Consider the following 22,284-nt stretch of genomic DNA (forward strand, 5'->3'; position numbering starts at 1 on the left):
TGATGGGCTGCAGGGCCTCAGGCAACTCACTGCCCCACCAGGCCTTCAGTTTCCTGGTTGACAAAATGCGGGGTGGGGTCCTCCCATCTCAGCGTTTCTAAAACTCTGACCCTAAATGCTGGACGAAGGGTGGCAGCTGAGCCCACGTCTTGCATTGCCTTTCTTTCTAATCTTGAAGCTGCAATAACCCATCACTGTTACCCAGCTGGTCTGTCCACTCACACTGGATTAACCAGCCAGCAGTGGCTGGAGTTGGGAGTGGGGGGCAGGCGTAGCATGGAGGGCCTGGCCCTCGGCCCCAGGATCACTCTCCATGATGAATACAACCTAATTAAGCCACATAATTGATTCCAAGTCCTGTTTCTTTGAGAACTCCAACTCAGTAGCCCAGACTACAAAAGAAAGACAAAGTAGAATCAAGCCCTTGAAAATGAATATTTGATGAGACAGAAAAGGGAGTGTAACAGTATATGGAAAACGAAAAGAGAATAAATTGACTCATATCCTCTTGGGTTTGCTTTTTGCCTGACCTCGCACACGGAGGTCCCGAGCCTGCCCCTCCCCGGCCCCCTAGCCTTCCCTTTTCTGCTCAGCTGATCATGGTTCTCCGTATGAAGGAGCCGGAAATGACACTCATCCTGGCCACTTCGGATTCCATCCGTGCAGATTTTTACAAATGGGTACCTACACGTTCAGCACCCGCAGTTTATGTACCTTTATAAACATGCATCTAAACCCCACCGCGCTAATAGGAAGTAAACCCCCTTTGTGTTCTTGTGGGACTCTGTCCTTGAACACGTACCATCTCAGCCGTCCTTAGTGCTCACATCCCGCCAGCTTTTTGGTCCTGTTTTGGAAACCCAGCAAGAACCCAGCTCCTGGTACTTCTTTCTACCATTTGTATAAGACAGAGAGAGATCTTCCTCTCGAAGCCCCGGGAAGATATATGGCATCCTATCTATGAAGCGCTGTGTTCCTATTGCAGCTCTCTCAGAGAAACATCAAGTGCTGTGATCATTTCTGTTTCATTAACGAGAACAGGGGGCACCACACTTGCTCTCTTGTTTGGGGTTTTGAAATAAGGTTGAGGAAACAAATTACCTGGAAAGGCATTTTTCCCTGCTGGGATTTTTTTTTTTTTCCATGAATAAAAACTGATTAAGCCATAGCGAGCATCCTTCCCCGGCAGTGGCTGTGGCCCCCTCCCCTCTGAGCACTGCCCAGGGCCTGTGTGTCGTGGCTGTCACCACGCGCCGAGGCCAGGCTGACCAGCCGTCTTCTCTAAGGCGTTTTATAAGGGCCAAATCCAGGTCATCTGCCGGAGGTTTTAGATGCTCTGTTGGAACGTGACCCATTTCAGAACAATACAAGATCTGACTGGGACACAGCCGCCCTAGAACAATCGTCATCCTTGGTGCGCTGGGGACCAACCCCTGCCATTCCAGAGCCTGCAGGAATCATTCACCTTCTCATTGTCCACAAACCCATCTCCTCCCTCTGTGTATCTTCCCAGGAAAAGTCAGGGGCTGGCAGGGGAGCCAGTGTGCCTTCTTCATTTGTCCTGCATCAACAATTATGCTCCGTGTGACTCCTCTTTGAGCTCTGATATAAAGAAAAAAAGAGGTACCCAGTGTGGCCATTTCGCTTTTTCTCCTCCGAACTGGCCCATCAATCAGGTTGTTTAAGTGGCATGCTTACCCAGGGGAGAAGCCCGTCATTACAATGTACCTTTCACTGACGTTAAAGGTTGTCCTGAAAAAGGAGAACTTCTAAAACGAAGGTCTGTGAAATGAGAGCATTAGTAATCATCTTATGTCACCTTCTGGTTAAGAAACACTTGAGGCAGAAGTCACGGTGGGCGCAACAACCAGGCATTTATTTATCTGAAATATTTCACCAGGGAAACCCTCGGTTGTGATTTCATTCACGTGGATGCTGCAAGCAGAGAGACTGCCACCCGGAGTTAGGAGTAAGTACCTGGTGTGGACCCAAAGAAGTTAGGTTTCTTATTCCATCGTGTCTCCTTCTCCTGGTGTGGCCAGGTGCCAAGGTGGCCGCAGGTTGGAGTGGACAGAGCACTGCGTATGGAGTTAGGAGACCGGGTTTCTGCTCCTAGCTCTGCTCTTAACCAGCTGTGCGTTGACTCCTCTGTGTCTTTGGTTTCTTAACTGCAAGAACAAGAGAGTTAGCCTGGAGGCTCCCCCAGGCCACCTCCCAGTCGCTTCATGCTAAGATTGCTCAGCCTTCATCCCATAAGGGTGGGCATCAGGACCTCCCTGTCCAGCCTTGCTTAGTTGTAAAGACCTGCAGGTTGGCCAGTCCGGGGGGACCAGAGAGAACCGAACCCCAGGAAGGGTAACAGAGGCTTTCCTTAGATCTGGGAACTTGGTAGGCGACCAGCAGGTCTGGGTCCTCCTCGGCAGTGCGGGTTCCCACAGGAGATACTGGATGGGACAGTCTGATCCTTAGGTGGCTCGGCTCTGTCTGGAAGGGGCTGTGCTGTGAGCTAGGGGTGCGGGAAGGAGCGTGTCCTTCCCCACCCCACCCCCACCAATGGCACAAATGCGTAGTACCCTTCTCCTCGGCCCCATCACTCCCCATGGAGACCCCAAAAACCCACGAGAAGCAGAAGGGACTGCACCTCAGGTTCAGAAAAGCCATCTCACCCACCTACCTAGCTTCTCTCCCTGGAGCCTAGTCCTGCAGGCATCCAGGAGAGTACTGAGTCTCCTCTGCCCACAGAAAGGATGGTGTGGGCAGTGGACACCCACTAGCTTTGAAGTTATTCTGCCCCCAGGGGCAGGTCAAGAATAGTCATGGGGTCAGACCCTTGCCCAGGAGACACTGTGCCAGCTCTGTCTGGCTTTTCAATTTAAAGAAGGGTTTGGGAGTTCCCATTGTGGCTCAGCAGGTTAAGAACCAGGGTCCATGAGGATTCAGTTTCAATCCCTGGCTCCACTCAGTGGGTTAAGGACTCAGCGCTGCCATGAACTGTGGTGTAGGTCTCAGACATAGCTCAGATCCTGCATTGCTGTGGCTGTGGTGTAGGCCGGCAGCTGCAGCTCCGGTTTGACACCTAGCCTGGGAACCTCCATATGCCATGGGTGCGGCCATAAAAAGCAAAAAATAAAAGGCAGGGGGGTGATCACCCAAGGGTGGGATATCCATCCTCAGCCCTCCCCTCACTCCATGACGCCTCATTACATCACTGTCTTTACAGAGGGTTAGAGTTGGGCTGAGGTGGCCAACTTGTGAGACAGGAGAGTGAGGAGCAGAAGGGGGGGAGGGGCTGCCATCTGCTCCCACCTCTCCACTAGTCAGGAGTGAGGCCCCCTAAGACTGAAGAGGAGAGCCCAACGCCGAAGCAGTATCAGGGTTTTAGCTGTACTAACAGCTCCCAGACAAATTGCTAATAATTCATGATTGCGGGCTCTTGGCAGTAAGGGCATACTCTGCAGACGGCCTCTTTTGCTGCTACCAAAATCCGATTTTCAGTGTGAGAAATGACTGAAGCACTCAGAAATGGTCCAGCCGTAGCATCTCATTAACTCACACACGCACACACTCCACGTGCTAAAGAAAGCTTTCATTATCTCTGCAGTAGATCTTTTCTAGAAGCTCGAAAGCTGTTTTCCTTCTGTTTTTGCATGGCTAACAGCAAAATTCAAGAAAGCTTACAAAAAGCCGGGAAAAGGTGAATTCAGTGCATGGGCCGGATGAGTTGCAGAAGTTGAGATGTTCGTTCCCTCGGCTGTGGGTAAGCGGCTCTTTTCCTCTCCGCAGTGGCAGGGCCGAGCCGCCAGCTTCGACAGCGAGAGCTCGTGCCCGTCTCCAAAACCACCTCCGACACCATGAGCTGCACAGCCGGCCGGGCTACACAAACGAAACTGAGCAGCGTTCTTTTTGCACTTGTTCAATGTCTAAACACAGTGTGTGCAGCAGCGGCCGCAGGGGCAGCGCGCCTCTCACTCCAGAGTCTTAACTGCCCCTGTGTCGGTCAAGGCCGAGACGCTCGTCACGTGCTCAGAGCTGTCTTCGTCGTCTCTTGTCTCCCAAGGTGATGTTTTTGTGGTTTTTTCACTTTGTATGGATCTGCTGCCAAGAAGGGAAAACACGTAGAGAAAAACAAAGAGGGGAGAGCCGTTGGTTCTATTAAATATGTAAAATAGTCTGGGGGGGAGGTGGTTTGAGTTTCTGAAATTTTGTGTCTCCGCCGAGCTCTGTAACCTCAGAGGACAAGGAGGTAGGATGGGCAGTGACTGTTTTTGCAGACGCTAGCTGGAAGGGGAAGGTGCAAACCAGGCGAAGAGCCCTTACAAGGACTACTTAGGACTCTCAGAAGCTCTTTGCTAATGTGACGTGAACCGAGATTCAGACTCCTGGTCCCGTGTTGAAATCGCAAGCGCTCCGAGGTATCCGTAGAACTTCAGCTGGCCTTGCAGGGCTCCTCGCTCCCCTTCCTCGTGGACTTTCCTCCTGAACTGACCGTGTCTTGATTCCTCACGGGAACTGAGTCACTTTCTTTGGGAATGATTCTGCAGAAACTCAACATGCCATATGTTTTCTGGCGTGCCACAGTTAATGGCCACATTTGTTTGAAAACAGATCTTTGTCCTCAAAAATAACCTTCATTGTTTTAAAAAAAAAAAAAAAAGGAAGCACATATGTTCTGGAATGATTTCTGCATTATACATAGCTTTATAATTCCATGCAGTATCAAGCAGCTGTTTAAAATGCCTAAACAGATCCAAGAAAAACCTACCTAATGTGTTCATTTCTGAACGGGGAGTTGTGAAATCCAAGTAAAAGGTAGAGTCTGTTTTTCTGTGAAGAGCATCTTCTTGATGGAAACCAAGTCAACTTGAGTCTATTTCAGCCCCCTTGACTCCGGGACAATGTTCATCTTAACTTTAGTTCTATAAATTACTAAGTACTGCAGTGTGTGTTTGTTTCAGTGGTAGTAAAGGGTTGTTTTCCTTTAGATCTCTACCGTAGGCCATATTCAGTAAAAAAGAAATGTTTGAACTCTTCTGTATTGTAATCGTACATTTCTGTTAAGAGCGGCCTTCCTACCAACCCCCTAGAACTAGGTTGATTTGCTCCATCTCAGTCTGTATAGTCCTGGTACATGTGTGGAGGTGGGTTTTTACGTCTGTTTGTGGCAGTGAAATGCCAATTTCCAGAGCTGTGTGTGTGACCTGCAAGAGGCAAGTCTGCTGAAGAAACAACCCTTCTTTCAGCAATGGAAGGTCAAGAACGTGAACACTGTTCACATACCCTGTGTCTTACTCTTTACATGTCACCTGCTTTAGGAGCAACAACTCAATAAAGTAACCCTTGTTCTAAGCCAAGTTATCAGGTTTCTGTACTGACATTAACTTTGGGTAGTGTCTTCTAGTCCTAAAAATGACCACACCGGGCAGGAGGTAACAGGATATTGTGGCAAAAGAAGCTTTCAGCTTAAAAAGAAAAATGTAGATAAACCCATACTCCACCCTATACAGAGCCCTGGACTAGGGGCTAATGCGTCATTGGTACAAAGATGAGTTTTCTCCCCAAATGTCTTGTGATTGATAGGCCTTCCCAGTTAGGTGGTCTTGCAGCTGGATGTTCTCCTGAGAGGAAACAAACCAACCCCAAAAAACCTCAAGGTCATCACAAGACTTCCCACAGGCCATGAACCTTATTCTGTTTCTTGACTCTAGAATGACCCCATCAAGCTGGCCATCTGAATCATTGGGTAGATCCTGCAGGACCCGCACTAGGAAGGGGTCATTGAGTTTCCTAGGCCACAAGGAGCCCAGAAATTAGTGTGAGGGGGCCTTTCCAGAAGTGAGCTTGAAATGCATGTCCAGCTGTCATCGTCAAGCCTGTGGGCAAGTGAGGATGACCGTCGACCTTTTGGAGAAGGGAGGGTGATGAGTGCGAACCGTGGGAGAGTGACTGCTCTTAGACACCCCTCTAACAACACCCTTTCATGTCCAAGCAGCCATCTCTCACGGGGAAGCCTCCAGTGAGGGGGCAGCTCTGGAGAATCTTTTCCTGGGCAGTTTACGGTCAGCCCCTGTACCACCCTGGCCAACCGCCACCACTCCCGCTACAGCCGCCTAGGTAAATGCCTACAGGCTGTGGAGCCCACCCCATCGAGCTCTCAGCTCCTGGACCCCCACCCCCGGCATCCTTGGGGGAGACCAGTCCTCAATTCAAAGCACGAATGGAACCTGAATTTCTGCCAATTTCATTATCTACCGTGTGTGATCTCTCTCCCTCACGGAGGAAAATAAAATGATTACAAGTTGCAGAATAAAATGAAAATACAAGGTTGATTCATGTGTCAGCTTCCTCTGCCATGAGAAATCTTTCTTGGTTTGGTGATGTGAGTTTTGCAAAGTCACCACAACCAGGACCTTTTGGGTTGTTGTTGTTTTTTTTCATTTTTTTTTTTTTTTTTTTTTTGAAAATGCGAAGTTCCTTTCTCCTTTATTGAGCTGTATTTCCAGGCTAAAGAATGCCACTCCCCCCTGCCCCATACTCAGGATGTTAATTAATTGCATCGTCATTTTAAAAAATTACGTTATTAATTACTGCTTTGTGTCTTTCACCCCGTCAAAGGCTGGAGTTTAGTTTCTATTCAATTAAATCTCTGTCTCTTGCCCATTTCTCTTGTTATTGTCTGTTCCTGAGGTTTGGCAGTCAGCACACACACCGGACACTACAAGGCTTTTATTTTTAACCTTTGTTTCACATAGATAACCACTTCTCTTCAATCAGAGGTACAGGAGAAGGGCTTGTTTTTTATCCAGCCCAAGGAACGCCTGCGTAACCCGCAAGGCTGGAAGCCACCTGTGTTTTGTCAGGCTTGAAGCTCAGAGCATTTGGTACACGGGGTTCTGCTATTTCCTCAGCTGTTCAGCTCAACAAGCAGCCCCTCCAGATGCCGAGGCTTCTCTCGGGAAGCTTCACACACTCACATTGAGAAAGTGTGAAGCTTTCACTCACCGGGAGAGAAATCCTGCGAACTCTCGTAAAACACAACTTGATGAGAAAATCCTTTTGCAGACTCAAACATTTAAAAAGAACATTCTAACTTAATAGAATATCCTCTCTGCTCACCCCAGCTTTTAATTAATTTAGACGTCAGCTCCTAGAGTGGAGAGTGGAAAGTACCATCCCTTCTTGCCCATCTGTATCAAAATGACTTGCAGCCACCGTGAGACGCCACCGCCACCAAGGGAGCTGAACTGCTGAGAGAAGCATTTGCTGCCCAAAGATGCAGCTCCCTCTTGCTTCTGCTTTCCCATCAGGTCACCCACCAGCCACAGGGATCCAATGATGTGCTAGGCACATCAAGAGCAGATCAACCATCAGGGTAAAACGCGTCTGGCTTGCTGGGCTGCGCTATGCCACAGGGGCAACCTTCAGATTTCAGCGGCTGAAAACAGCAAAGGTTTATTTCTCATTCGTGCTAGATGTTCATCACAGGTCAGCGAGGATGGATGGGGGGAACTCAAGATGACCACGCAGCCAACCTCTCAGACATTGTCAGTAGCCACACCAGGGGATAAACAGAGCTCAGGAGGATCTCATCCTGGCCCCAGTGCTCTGGCCCGACAAGAACACATGTCACTTTCCTTCACAGTTCCTTGCCCAGAAGTACTCATATGGTCTCTAAAACCTAGGGGGTTCATTCCCAGAGGAAGAAGAAGTAGAAAATATTTGGTCATTAGCCCTTGGGAAGACCCAGTGAACTTGGGGTCCCGTGAAGGGTCCAGCTATGAAGGGTTGACTCAGAGAAACGAATGAAGGGAAACTGCAGTCTATTCATTTTGGAATGAAGTCATGGACTGTACACTGAGCCACACAACTGTACTAGTTTCAGACTTGAATCTTGCCCACAAAAAGCTTTTTAGTCTAGTAAGTCAGCCACATAAGTAACTACAGTCCATGGTAGAAAGTGCTAAATGCAGGAAGGGAGGCGAAATATAAGGCTGCATCCTGTCGTGGCGCAGCGGAGACGAATCCAACTAGTATCCATGAGGACACAGGTTCAATCCTCTGGCCTCGCTTAGTGGGTTAAGGATCTGGCATTGCCGTGAGCTACGGCGTAGGTCACAGATGTGGCTCGGATCTGGCGTTGCTGTAGCTGTGGTGTAGGCCAGCAACTGCAGCTCTGATTCGACCCCTAGTCTGGGAACTTACAGCCTTAAAAAGCAAAAAGCAAAAAAAATAAAGAAAGGACGGACATCTTCTAGCCCTTCTAAGGATGGGTAGGATTTGGGGATGTGGAAGCTGTGAGGAGGGGGCACTTTCCTGGCTGAGGGGTCCACAAAGGGGAAGACCTGGAGCTGAGGAATTCCCAGGGCTGCCAGGTGCCCTGCATCCAGGGGAGACAAGGAGCCCCCTGAGTACGACTGCCCCCTTGCCGGCATTCGTCAGCCCAGGTTTCTTCCTGGGGACTGCATCTTTCCCCTCCCCGGCCCTCCCTGACCCTACCTGGTTCTTGCCAGTTGCCCCCACCGGGCAAGGACCTGCTGCCCCTCCCTCCTCCAAGGGCTTGGCTTCTGCTCCCAAAAGGACTGATCCCCTGGAACGGCAAGACTCTCAGGAATCTGAGATCAGTCTAGCTGCCACACCTCCTTACCCAGCCTCACCTCCTGAGGCCCTTCTTCAGCCACAGGGCCATGCTTTGTCCTGTGTCCTGCTCTGTTCCTCTTTGAGGTGAGCCCTATTCAGATGTTTGAACTTCTAGTAAGTCTTGAACTCAGGAAGTGTTAATTCTCCAACTTTTTTTTTTTTTCAAAATTATTTTTGCTCTTTGGAGTCCCTTGAGATTCTATATCAATTTTAGGATGAGTTTATTTTTACTAAAAAAAAAAAAAATTGAGATTTTGATAGAGATTACACTGAATCTGTACATTGCTTTGAGTAGTTCTGACAGGGGTCCAACTTTTAAGGACAACTAAATCCCCCACAAGGGCCATTTGGTGACATTCTGGCCATGAATTCATCCTCACCTCTGGGGTTCCTCCTGATAAACACATGTGTGCTCCTTGGTATGGGGCCAAGTCACGGAGGTCAAAGCCACTGATTGGACCTTTTATAGTAAAGGAAGTCATCTCCCACAACTGCAGATGTCCTGGCCCAACTCCCAGCCTGCCGCTCAAACTCAACCTTACAGACCAGTTCTCTCTCCTGCCCTGCTCAGTCCCAGAACACTCAGCGGGACTTATTGCCATGAATGTGGCTCGTCTCTCTCTACCTGCACACAGGTATTCACTCCACAAACGTGTGTCGAGCACCTAGTATATATCAGGTAACATGCTAGGGCTGAGGGCACATCAATTCATAATAAAAACTAACAAACACTAAGCATTTCCTATATGGCAGGCACTGTTCTAAATGCTTTACACTCATTACACCACTGATTTCTCCCTCTAGCCCTAAAGGGTTCAGAAACTTGCCCAAGGGACACAGCTGAACCCAGATAACTAAATCCCAGACTCACATGCTTAAGCACCATGCCAAGCTGCCTTCTAACAAAACACAGGAGCTCATGCCAAGCTGCCTTCTAACAAAACATAGGAGCTCACGATTCAGAAGAGGAGACAGACACAGGAGTAGATCAGAAAATTATTAGAAAATAGAAAATTATTCTACAAAGAGGGCAATGGTAGAGATACAGCAGAGGTGTAAGGTATCCAGCCATCTATGCATATACCCCTCATGGCACACCCCTAAATGTACCCAGCCTCCCTGGAGAGAGCGCGACAACGGCCTCTTTGTGAACCCTCAGTCACACATCCTAGTTTGATCCCCTACATCAGCTAAAGAGCTGTGGAGTCAGCCCATAAACTCGTTCTATGCTGGACAATGCAAGGAGGAGGGAAGGTGGGCTGTAGTTTAGCAGCTCTACTGAAAAGCAGAGTCGAGTTCAGACAAGGGCTCATCACTCTACAATGTGCAGCTCCGAACAGAGCCTGTGCCATTCGACTGGAAAAAAAGGGAAATTGATGATGAGCTGCCACAGGTGAGAACAGACAGAAGAATTCAGAGGGTTCAGAGGATGCCCGCAAAGTCAGGAACTCACATAGGCGAGCCCCCCCTCCACCCCCCACCCACCGCCTTCCTGCATCTCTTTCCTTTCAGACCTGGGTGGTGAGTCTCCCCCTGCAGGGATCTCAGCCGAGGACGAGGACAACTAACTCGCAGTAAATTAGTACTGGGAGGAGGAGTGGGGAGATGTGTGACTCTTTTCCCTGAGGTGACTCTTTTTTCTGCACAGATTGGGAAAGTTTGGTGACACATCAGGGATTATCCAGAGAAACACATAGCATCAACGTGGGCAGGGGCCTCAGGCATCCTGAGCCATGTAGCAATTCTCCTTTTCTCGGTGGCTTCACCTTGCAGTCTGTGCCTGAGTCAGGTCTATGGGGACGCTTCAGGCTGAAGCAATAAGGGATGAAAACCCGTGGCTGGAAAGTCTGAGTGTTTTTGGAAACGTGAGTCCCTGAGATGACAGAGGACTTGCTAATCACAGTTGAAAGGGTTACGGCCCTTTATACCATGGTCTTTCATCTCTTCAGAGAAATTACTGACAATGACACACTGCAGTTAAAATGGATTGTGAAATCAAAGAGCTAGACAAGCAGCAGACACTGTCTTCCTTCAATTACTAGGAACTTTCTCTCCCAGATAATCCAAATATGCATGACCTTCTATGCAGAAAAGTTCTTCCTGTTATCCCCTGGTCTCGAACCTGGGACTGCCTTGACGCTCCCAGGGGCCCGCTCCCTGGCAGTGAAGCAGGGGTACAACTGTATTCGCTGTAGGCGCTTTTCATTCCAGCAGCTACCTGTTTCCTGCCAGATCTGCCATATGAGGATGGATTCATCTCTTTGACCCCAATAGATGTGGAAAACTCAAGAGCCTAAAGCCAGGAGAGCTGGGCTAAGTCCTGGCTCCCCCAGCTTCCCCAGTCCACCCTGGGCCTATGGAGTGCCCTCTCTGAGCCTTACCACCCCACCTGTGGGACAGGGGTGTCCTTGCTTTGATGGTGGCCGTGGTCAGACCCCGCCTCTGAACTGCACCCTGAGAGCCTGTTGCAGCACTGCTGCCTGGACCATCTCCTCTTTCCTTGAAGGCCTGTCATTTTCACAACCAGGGAACTTGAGAACAAAGGGGATAAGCCACCGCGCTGCTTCTCAGTCTGCAGAGGGTGGGAGGGAGCAGCGAGGGGGAATGTAAGGAATAAATCAAGCGGCTATGTAATTAATTTAGAATAACTTAGGCGCTGAACATTGAAAAGAAACAAAAGTGGTGACATTTAGTGAGTGTGTCAGTCGATATCTCACTCATTCTGGCTGTCTTTTTAAATGTCAAATCTCTCACAGTCCCTTTTCCTTGCAGCTGGAAGGTTCGTGTTAACAACAACCGCTGGTTGTGGCTGATGCCCAGTAGGTCAGTTCGGACACGTGATTTCAGAAGCGGGAAATCCTGGAGGCCGCAGGAACAGGAGACAATGCCTGTCACCGCCAGAGAGCCAGGCTCTGCAGCTGCTCCCGGGGCCCCCCAGCGATTCATCCTCCGGCCCCTCCCCGCCTCTGGCCATCAATGCCAAAAACCACGAGGTGTCCACACCCAGAGGAAGATAGTCAGTGTGTTTTCACGTACACCCCCCATTTGTGCCTCTTCCAACTTCTCGGAGCTTGAAAGTTTTCAGGAGAAAAACCTCAGCTGAACTCCTGGGAGAGAGAAAGCCAGGAGCCGGTTGCTCCAGAGAACTCCAGGCTCAGGAATTTCCATTCCGAGCTGATTGGCCCTTGGTTCAGTCCTCTATAAATACCAGATACAGCTTCGCAGACAAACCAGGGGAAGGAGCCAGCTGGGTTTTCACCGTGGGGAGAAAGCGTGAAGCCAGGCGGCACTGATCAGCCTCCGTCCCCACCTCCGTGCCTCCCCCAGAGCCGCCGCCCCACTGGGAGCCAGAGCTCCGCCGCCAGTCTCTTCAACCCCAGCGGGCGCAGCGCTGCAAGGAGGGGGGGCACCTCAAACCCAAATGGAAAACTGGCTGGTGTTCAACCAACCTGGAAGTTTAAGTGGCCTAGGCGGACGGGAAAGTTCCAGCAACCCCAGCTCATTTAGCAGAGTGCAGCTTCTGGCTGGAGGAGCAGCTGGGGCTGCGGTATTCTGGGCCGCCTGGGGAGTGGGGAAGGGGCAGCCGGTTTGGGACAAATGGTGACAGCTCAGCCTCGGCCAAGCCCAGCTGCGCAGGGAGGACACAGTGACATGTCAGAGGAGGGGCTACCCTTCTACTGTCCAGTTCGCAGCCCGATTGTGCGAGAGTCCACACCAGCCCCTCAGGGAAGCCAAACGCACAGGTGCTCCACCGCCCCAGCGTCCCCCCACTTAGAGCAGAGCCAAAGCACATGAAGGCTCGCCTCCACTGCTGCCTCGCCAGGACGCAGAGCCAGTGGCTTATTAAAGTCAGTGTTCCCACTCGGTCCCCGTGGCTCCCGGATGGAGTGTCTCCTGCACAATCAGCCTCCTTCCTTGAGGTCCTCTCCTCACCACAGCATCCCACCTCGAAGCCGCCCCAGCTCTTAGCCACTCGCTCCTAGAATCATGACGTCCCCGGGGCCCAATGCTCTCCACCCTCTCCCTGGACGGTTTCACCCACCTCCTCCTCCACGTCACCTACCACCTCTGTGCTGGTGCTGATCTGCATCCCCGCTGCCCCACCCTCAGAGCACCAGGCCTAAATGGCCACCTGTCACAGACAAGGCCCTTGGACATCCTGCTGCAGCTTAAACCCAGTATTTCCCAAAGCAAACTTCTCTCCGAGCTGGCTCCCATGGCTGTGTGTGAACTTCAGCTCTGGCCCATTGGTGTAATTTCAACTCTCCCTCCATCAGCGACCAGGATCAGAGCCTTTTTCTTGTCCAGCAACCTGCCCCCTCCCCTGCTGGCCGTGCCCTGCATGTCCAGCTCCCCACCACCGTGGACCTGCTAAGAGGACGCACCTACCGCCAGAAGCGGGAGGACTCAGGAGCCAAGACCAGAGTCAGTTACCCAGATTCAGACACAAGCGTGTGGTTCTAGAAAATCAAGCATCATAGTAACGAGGCTGATTCTCCAGCAGTGGGTCTCAGGCTTTGCACTTGAGCCACCTGGAAAGCTTGTTAAAAATGTAAATCACTACCACAGAGATTCCGATGTAGCAGACCTGGGGTGTAGCCTGGGAATCTGTCTTTCTTTCTTTTTAGGGCCCCACCTGCAACATATGGAAATTTCCAGGCTAGGGGCTGAACTGGAGTTGTAGCTGAAGATCTACGCCACAACTACAGCAACGCCAGATCCTTAACCCACTGAGCGACAATAGGGATTGAACCTGCATCCTCATGGATCCTAGTCAGGCTGGCTTCCACTGCACCACGACGGAAACTCTGGAATCTGTATTTCAACAAGCCGACAAGTGATTCTGATGTTGGTGAAGTCCATGCATTGAGGACCATTTGGCCCCAGAATTAAGACTGGCTTTACCTGGAGTGGGACAGCTGTTCCTACTCCAGAAGACCCTGACCCAGCCCCAGCTCCTGGGGGACTGGGCTCCGAATTCCAGGTGCAGGCAGGCACAGAGGGCTGCGTTCATGGACAGTATTGGGGTGGGGCTGTGCCCCCACCAGGTATCTGTCTGGCAGCCCATGAGCAGCACTGTCAACCTGACCAGGAAGGGGGATTGGCAGCAAAGGGCCCCACTCTGAAAACTCTGCTCTGTGCCCTGAAGGTCACCCCCACCCACCGGCAATAGTTCAGACCCGACCACAGCAGGGCAAGGGCACTGCTTCCCACCCCACACCCTCGCTCTGCAGCCACGGAGCAAAACAGGGGCAGACGGCCTGATCATGACCGACAGCACTGCTCTAAACCAGGCTGACCGCAGGCTGTGCAGGGACGGCAGGCAGTGGCCAAGTGCTGTCCAGAGCCCCTCCATCCACTCGCTCCCTAACCCCATCTTCTCCTTCTTATAGTTGACAAGCACCCAGGGTCTGAGAGACAGATGCGGAGGATCTTAGGAGGCCGGCTCTACGTGATCAGGGATGGACTGGAGCAGAAGGTAACAGAAGGTGGAGGCCCGGGAGGGCGCTCGTCCCACTCTGTGCACTGAGTGTGAGGCTGCAAGGTCAACGGAGTCCCAGGTTTTCTGCCCCTGGGAAAATGTCTTGAGATGCCTCCCAGGCTCCTGACTTCCTGCTGGCAAACTCCACGTGGCTGACTGCATGGACCCCAGACTAAGAGTGTCCCTGTCTCCCCAACTCTCCCCTCCCAGCCTTGGGGCTCCTGCGCCCCCACCCTCGCCTAGTGCACCAGTGACATTCCCTCCCTGGGCCAGGGCCTCCGAATCACCGGCTCTCTATTCCTCCCTCTCCTTGGCCGCAGTCGCTCACACGTCCTGTCCGTTGCAACCGCAGACTATCCCATACCTGTTCCCAGGTATGGGGTTTCGGAAACCCCAGCCCTGCCTTAACTCAGGCTCTGTCACTTCTGGTCCAGGCGACTGTGGGCGTTGACCAGGGGGCCTGCAGATCTCTGCTCTTTGACTTCTCTTGGTTCCCAACCTGGCACTTTCGGATTATCTATGGATCGTCAATATTTAAAAGAACTACCGAAAGTGTACCCCAATACCGCCTCATGGACTATTAATAAACATGATTTGTGAAAGGGCTGAAATAAAAGTGTGGGATCTATGGAGGTAAAGTTATGAAAGGGGTTTCCTGATGGTGAAATGTTGGGACCCAACCTATCTTCACACGGTCCCAGCTAGCCACCTCCTGCAACGAAGGTCTGAAGTCCCTTGTCTTTGGCCACCTACCTCCATTCCTCCAGATCCCCTCCCAGGCATTCGAGTCAGTGCCGTTCAGCTCTCTCCACACAGGTGTGTTTCCCACCCCTCGCTGCATCTCCCACTTTGCTAAAGCGGTTCCCTCATCCTGGAGTGTTCTTCCGTTCCTCCTCCTTTGCCTTGAAACTTTTCCTGTCCTTCATGTTGCTGCTCAAATGTTCCCCCTCGGTCTTCCCGGAGTTCTGCACCTCTCGAGCCAAAATTAACAGCTCCTTCCTCTCTGCCCCTCTAGGTCCAACGTTTGTCATCTCTTACCTGGAAGACGTTTCATTCTGACGTAGGTCGTGGTCAGGGTCTTCCCATCAGAGCAGACGCTGCTTGAGAGCTGATGTCCCCCCTGCACTCTGCACAGTAGGTGCTTGACAAATGCCTGTCGGATAAGTTGGAAGTGAAAGCATGAGTGGACGACTTCTACAGACTAAAATCAGCATCATCACAATGACCCAGGATGATCTAACACCATCCATAGAGCATAGGATCATTTCCGGGAGAAACAGGCGAAAGAGAATACACCTTTGGAAGGTTCTCTAAGTGTTCCCACCACCCCTGTGGTCCAGAGTGGCCACTTAGGACCACAAAGCCACTATCTTCTGACAATACTAACACTAAGAAGAACCGCTGTTATCTGTTAAATGATCATGATGTGCCAGGCCCCGCGCCAGGTTCTTTACATGCAGGACCTGATTCCTTCTGACATCAATCCAGCCAGGCAGGTTCTATTAGCATTATCTCACTGTACACATGAGGAAACAAGAGAAGCCAAGCCACTTGCCCAAGGCCAAGGAGAGGAGCTGAGAACAAAACCTAGATAAGTCTGATCCTAATCCTGCTTCTAGAGGGCGGGGCCACCACCACAGCCTGCAGCCCTGAGCCATCAGCATGGTCACTGGGTTTATCTCTTGCCAGGGAGGCTGTGAGCTCTGCCAGGCAAACTGGGCTCAAGCCACAAAGGATAGACCACTGGCTGCTTGCCCTGCCCAAAGTGCAGGTTCCTCCACAGGCCCCCAAACACTGCCCAGGAAGCATCTTCCTTTCTGTCCTAGAAACCTGGACCCATGCCACTGAGTGTCACCAGACTGAAAGTGCTGCTTCTGCCCCCATGCCAGCCTTCTTTCCTTCACAAAGTGGTACCTGAGATCGATGCCTCTGATAATAGATGCTTTCAGTACTTTGGCCAGCCCTGCTAAGAAGGTTTGAATATAAACTGGGCCAGCAGGAAATGGTAATTAGGCAGCACTTTCCTGATGAGATGGGAGGATCAGCAGGTGTAAGATCAGGGATCTGAGTCCTAGGGTGTATTTAATTAAGCATTGCTGTTCTGTTCACACATTGGGTGGCAAAGCTTGAAAAAAATCCCAACCAATCTCTTTCCTCCTAATTCCGGATGGGGCAGAGGAAGGAGGACAAGGGTGCCAAAAAAAAAAAAAAGAAAAAGAAAGAAAAAAACCAACAACACAAAACAGAGCAGAGCAGCCAGAATCTCGAGACTTGTTCTTCTACAAGCTCAGCTCTTGATTATGAAAAAGAAGAACCAAAAGGGAACAGAGAGAACCTTGGGGAGACAGGGCTCTAGACAACCCAGTGGCACACAAAAGGGTTGTAGGAAGGGGAAGGAATGCTTAAAATCGGTAAGGCAATAGCTGGGAGTCATCCCATTTAAATTCTAACAAGGCTGCTATTCAGAGATAACAAAGGCCACGGTGTTTAATTAAGGGTATAAATGGTAGAAATATGAGACAGGAGCTTTTACGAACTGTTAATGAGGTGGATGGGAAACCTCTAAAAATAAACCAGGGCGAGTTGAAAGGGTAATTAGGGGCGCAAAAATAAACAGAGGGTGTCAATTTGAGAGATGTTCCTGCAAAGGCTCCTGCAGCTTGTCCTCAGTAGGTAGGGCAGGCCTAAGAGAGGGCCCCCAGCGGTCAGGGCCCGCAGCAAGGGCCCAGGAGTCCTCTTAACTTGCCTGGTCGCCTTCCTAGACGTTCAAGAATGATAATGAACTCTCCTACCCCGCCCTCACCCACTCCGACCAATCAGCCACAGACCCCCGCAGAGTGTGAGGCAGGCTGGGCCTTATTTAACAGGGAGTCCTCAAAGGGACCTGAGCAAATATTAGAGGATGAAAGACCTTAAGAGCTAAGGGATAAAAATCAATCTGGTTCTGCCCTTGAGCTGATAGCCAGGAATTCTGCCTACCTGCAGAGGTGCGTGGACACGGACCCCCCCACTTATCAATGGGGAGATTTCCAATCAAGGCCAGTTGCTCCCTATAGACAGCGGGAGTTGCTAACCCTTGAAGTGGATTTGCGGTGTCCTTATAAGCCTCTGGCCTCCCACCTCCACACTCTGTATCTCCCCTCCCCCATTACCACTCTAAACACTCCCACACTCCCTAGTGTTCTGTGGTCAAGGAGGTTCGGGAAATTCTTCCCACGATCTGCCCCTGGAGAGATGTGCATTAACACATTTAACGCTCTGAGGAGTGTGGTAAAGAAATTTCTTTGTGTTTCTTTAACCCGGCCTTTTCCAAACTAACCCTTTGTCCACAAAATACCATCGACCATGGCTCCCCGCTACCCACCCCCAGCTAGTAAAATCTGGGGGCATCACACGCAGCTCTGGGGACCAGGGAAGTGACTGTGAGAGGGAGGCTCTGGAGCCCAGGCCCCTCCCTGCTCCCTTGATGAGGCAGCAGTGCTCTCGGCCCCCAAGGCTCTGGGGGGCAGCAGGCTGCTCCTGGGGACCCGGAAGGAGGACACTTACCAAGGGAAACGAGGGGGACTCTGGAGACTAACATCACTCATTTCACTCTCTTGCCAACTTCCCTGCAAATATTAGGCAACGCGGGTTCTTAGAGAGTTGTGTCCACCTCAAGGGAAGACCAAATCCCCCAGGTTCTAGTCCAGAGCAAATAGCTCGGCCCTGTGGATCCCTATCTGTTCCTAATGGGAGCTTAAAAATGGGTCAGTCAGGAGTTCCTGTTGTGGCTCAGCAGTTAAAGAACCCGACTAGTATCTATGAGGACGTGGGTTCAATCCTGACCTCGCTCAGTGGGTTAAGGATCCGGCGTTGCCCTGAGCTGTGGTGCAGGTTGCAGATGCGGCTCGGATCCCGAGTTGCTGTGACTCTGGCGTAGGCCGGCAGCTACAGCTCCGATTAGACCCCTACCCTGGGAACCTCCATATGCCGCAGGTACAGTCCTAGAAAAGGCAAAAAGACAAAGATAAATAAATAAAACCATGGCCAGATATGAGAGGATCTGGAATTGAAATCAGGGGAAACCCGTTAAGAACAGAGGCAGCACTCCGGTCTCTCCCTCGCCAGGGTCTACTTGTTCTCATCTCCCACCCCGTCACCTTCCTCTGTCTACTCGTTAACCCCCAGGTGTTTAGGACCCAACTCAGAGCCCACAAGTTCCATGAATCCTTGTTCAAGTGTTGGAAGAAACAGTCTCCTTAAAGGAGCTTATCCATTCAATCCAAACAACAGAGGTCATAGGATTGCCTGCCCAGGGTTAGGTGTCCAACGCAGGTCCAAGGGCCATGACCCTGTGGAGGGAGGGTATCATGTGATATACAGAGCTGTCCCTTCCAGCATCCCTGGATGGGACAAATAATGAAGGCCTGTCAATTCCATTCTTCTGCTTGCCTGTCTGGCACACATAACCTTTTCCCCAGTCAAACATTTCCAAAGCTGCTCTCATCTAATTCGATCACATTTACAGCTACAAATCATACATCTTCCCAACAGAAACGTGAAGTCACATTCTGCTCCTCATCCGGAGTCAGTGAGTGTCATGAGGCCGTCTCAAAGGTTGCTTGCTTGGCCCAGAATCCACAATATTCCATTTCTGTCTCTCCCTCTTCTACTTCTGTGAGATCCTGTCCAAATATGACTGCTCATTTTCTTGTAAGCTATGAACTAAACAGTAAATTTAACTGTTGCCACTCCTCTACTGTCCAACAATAGAGCAAAAACAAGAGGACTGCAGAGCGGAAAATCATTTTCTTAGAAAAATAGAGGAAAGAAAGAAATCTCTAGGATAAGAATCATACAGTGACTCCTTATCCAAGCGTACATCAGATCCCGAAGCAACAGGGGACTCCTGGCCGCCACCATAAAGCCAATGTCCTTGGGAAGCTGCCTATTCTTAGCAGCCCAAACGAATCCCAAGGTCCAGGCTTACACACCTTCTATTGTTTAGAACCCAGGATTCATTTCTTCAATCTGACTGTTCTTCCCTTAATGGCTGATACCACATGGTACAGAAGGGATGTCACTGAAAAACACTAGGCACGTCATTCCTAGTCTGTCTGTCCTTATCCACACTCCACCCCAGCCATGAGACTTGCCTATCAGTGGGAGGGTTCTTCTTGGGAAAGACGGGGTGAGAAATGCCTGGAGGGGCTTTCGGGAGTATCAGCTTCTCCAGCAACTCCTTCTCCTCCCAAGGAATTCTTTCCCAATGGCCTGAACATCCATCTTTGTCCATCAGAGCTCTTAACTTTGGCACTAGAAACTCAATGAGACAGAAAATTAGGACCAGACCAAAGTCGGGCTGGGTCCATTGGTTTCTAAACTTGGCTCTAAGTAATCAGAGAGCTCCAGCTACAGGCAAAATGGGCTTCCTGCATCCAAGTTACATAATCACCCTGCTTTTCTTATTCACTCATAGACAGCCACTCTGGACAGAAACCTGTCTCTGCTGCTGGCCCTTATGTAGGTTATAAACAACAAATAATCTGCTTCCTTATCCTTACATTCAGGCATCAGGCTTCCCGAAGTTCCGTCGTTGGTGTGCCTGTGGTCTGGGTCTTAAGGGATAGCAGGTGGCAAATTAATTAGTTGTTTTTCCACCAAAAATTACAGACTAAAAACTTCCTATTCTGTAATGAAAAAAAATTTTTTTATTATATCTCATTCCAATGATACCATAGCTGGTCTCAAGTCTTAAGGCTCTAGCACTAGAAACCCCACTCCTGGTACCAATTTCCATTCTAATTATAACTTTTCTGGTTGAACATTTAAAAGAATGAAGGTAAACTTTTTAAAATATGTTTAACACTTAAACATACATATGTGTGTATTTGTGGGTGTATGTGTACATGTGTGTATATATGTGTACACACACACACACACACACACACACACACAGACTAAGGGAGAGAAAGAATGACAGACATGCTCAAGGAAATAAAGTACAAAACAGAAAACCAGGCATCTTCTCTTTCTGTCTCTTTCTCTCTCAGGGTGGTGACACATGGTGACCCAGGTTTTCAGCAATCTGTGTCCATTCCATTAGCCTCTCTTTCAGGCCTTTCAGGAAGACAACTGGGAACTTATTCACTGCCCTCTCAATAACTTCCACACGGCCCCAACGGTGTTACCACGGCCCCTGATTCTATAAGACCTTCCAATACCAGTGTCCACTGGTAACAGGCAGTACTCAGTGGCTTGGTTGAAACTCTACAGAGGCAAAATCTGATTGGCAACGCTCACTTATCTGAGCCAGACCACACACAGACAGGTGCTGGTCAGCCATTGTATCCTCTGCCTCTTTGTCTGCCATCTATCCCATGTCAAGCCAGTCTTGTGAGAACCACGTAGTCTGTAATTCTGTCCTTCCTGGAGTTATGAGCAGCCAAATATCATGAAACAAATATCAGAATATCCAAATACTATGTATATCTATCTCTACATGGAATCCACAGGCCCTGAAAGTGAGTCACAGCCCAGACTGAAACTGTCATCTTTCTGTATGACCATCCTTCTCCTTTCATGGTCCTGACCTGAGTGAGTGGCACCAGCATCCATACAGCTCTCCAAGCTAGAAACAGGGGGTTGCCCTTCACCGTCTCTTCTACTCCAATCACATATAATTAAACAGTAAATTTCATGATTTTTACTTCCTAAATATCTCTTGAATCCATCCACTTCTCTGAACCCTCCAGCGTCATCTTAGATAATGCTACTGTAATCTCTTAACTAGCTTATCTCTATAGTCTTTTAACTGATCTTTCTTATTCAGTCTTTCCTCCTTCCAAAATATTGCCCATACGGCTTTTAGACAAATCTGATCCTACCACCCTTAAAACCCTTCAGTAGTGCCCCGACGTTCCAAAGCCTCCATAACCTAGCTTCCGCCTACCTCTCCAGCCTCGTTACTGGATTTCACTCTTAGAGCCATGCTGAGCACCACTGTCTTCCTGTCTCTCTTCTGGCTCAGCTTTGCACATGCCAGACCCCTCCAGGAGGTCTTCTCTGATTTCCCTTAGTCTAGGTTAGTTGTGTTTTCTGTGCACTCTCAGAGGGGACTTAGCATTACCAAAGTTCTTATCCCTCAGAATTGTAAGCACCTGTTTTCTTATCTGTAGCCAACACAAGACTTTTAGTGCCTTAAAGGTGGGGACTGTGTCTTGTTGATGCTTGTGCTTGGCACACACGCAATACCGGTTTGTTGAATTAAAAAAGACACGCTTAGCTATTGCCATATATATATACCTCCCACCTCCTGGAGACGCTTCTTTGTTATTACAATGAGTGCTAGCCTTAGTGCAGGTCGTAGATTTTGTAAAGGATCTGCATAAGTCCCATTGGATCATCCCAGTAACCACCCCACCCCTGCCCCTGGCACAATGCCAAGAAAGAAGGACGGGAGGAATGTAACTCTTATTTACCTAAGACGGAAATATGATTCAAATCTGTTCAGTGACTTGCCTGCTAGCAAGTGGTCAGGAATGGCTCCTACTTGGGAAATTCATAAGTGACAACTGGGGAGCAGGAGCCAAACTCTGGTGACAGAGAAAGCAAATGAATGAGCATGTTCTCAGGAAAACGATGCTATGGGTAGTGAGATTTGAGACCCTAACTCAGGCCATGCTGAAGTTAAGAAGGCCACGAGGGGCTTCTTCCAGACGCTCACAACTGCCACTTGGACACAAAGGAGAGGGTGACCTCATGTTCTAACCATTAGGCTGGTTATCATGGTCCTTAAACGATGATGTGTGATGCTCTCTAATGGCAGCGCACAGGGCTGGGCTGAGCAGGGAATAGACATAACACAACAAGCTCAAGAGGCGGCTAAAAATCATTGACCAGGGGAAAGTTAGGTACAGGGTGACCTGATTTTCAAGAGAACAACATGACAGGGCAGGCCAAGCGCTGGGCGGAAAGCACGGATCAGGGGGGATGGCAGAACACGGAACAGGCTGGGCAGCTGCTGCTTACGAGGGATGAGGTCGGCCTCGTCTCGCACAGCCCCATCCCAACCACATTCCGGGCACCGTTCAGAGCCTCTTTTCTTGATCAGTAACAGCACTCTGTGTGTGTGTGTGTGTGTGTGTGTGTGTGTGTTTTTGTATTTTCGCACCAGGACATCAGAGCAC

General features: G+C 50.0%; 2 protein-coding genes across 23 annotated transcripts in view; one reads left to right on the forward strand and one right to left on the reverse strand.

Moving 5' to 3' along the window:
• Positions 1-5,351, forward strand: part of SYT6 (synaptotagmin 6) — a 63,219-nt gene extending 57,868 nt beyond the window's left edge. For 4 of the 14 annotated variants that reach the window (XM_085023647.1, XM_021090020.2, XM_021090021.2 and 1 more), the window contains exon 7: positions 3,784-5,351. In XM_085023647.1, the coding sequence (XP_084879773.1) occupies positions 3,784-3,855 (72 nt within the window). In that variant the 3' untranslated portion in view covers positions 3,856-5,351. The other 10 variants (XR_002343499.2, XR_014844514.1, XR_014844508.1 and 7 more) reach the window with 6 other exon arrangements.
• The window catches only part of LOC110260341 (uncharacterized), a 365,599-nt gene that overhangs the window by 290,535 nt on the left and 52,780 nt on the right, over positions 1-22,284 (reverse strand). For 8 of the 9 annotated variants that reach the window (XR_014844529.1, XR_014844527.1, XR_014844528.1 and 5 more), the window contains one exon: positions 15,155-15,269. Coding sequence is in view for 4 of the 9 variants with exons in the window: in XM_085023671.1 (XP_084879797.1) it covers positions 15,155-15,269 (115 nt within the window). In the remaining 5 variants the exon portion in view is untranslated. Of the gene's footprint in view, positions 1-1,996; positions 2,169-15,154; positions 15,270-22,284 lie in introns of those variants that run through there. The other variant, XM_085023673.1, reaches the window with a different exon arrangement.

This window comes from Sus scrofa, chromosome 4 (assembly GCF_054392235.1).
Source record: "Sus scrofa isolate SSC_HxYL_T2T_F1_AM1 chromosome 4, Sscrofa_HxYL_maternal_Yorkshire_Landrace_v2.0, whole genome shotgun sequence".
Taxonomy (NCBI): domain Eukaryota; kingdom Metazoa; phylum Chordata; class Mammalia; order Artiodactyla; family Suidae; genus Sus; species Sus scrofa.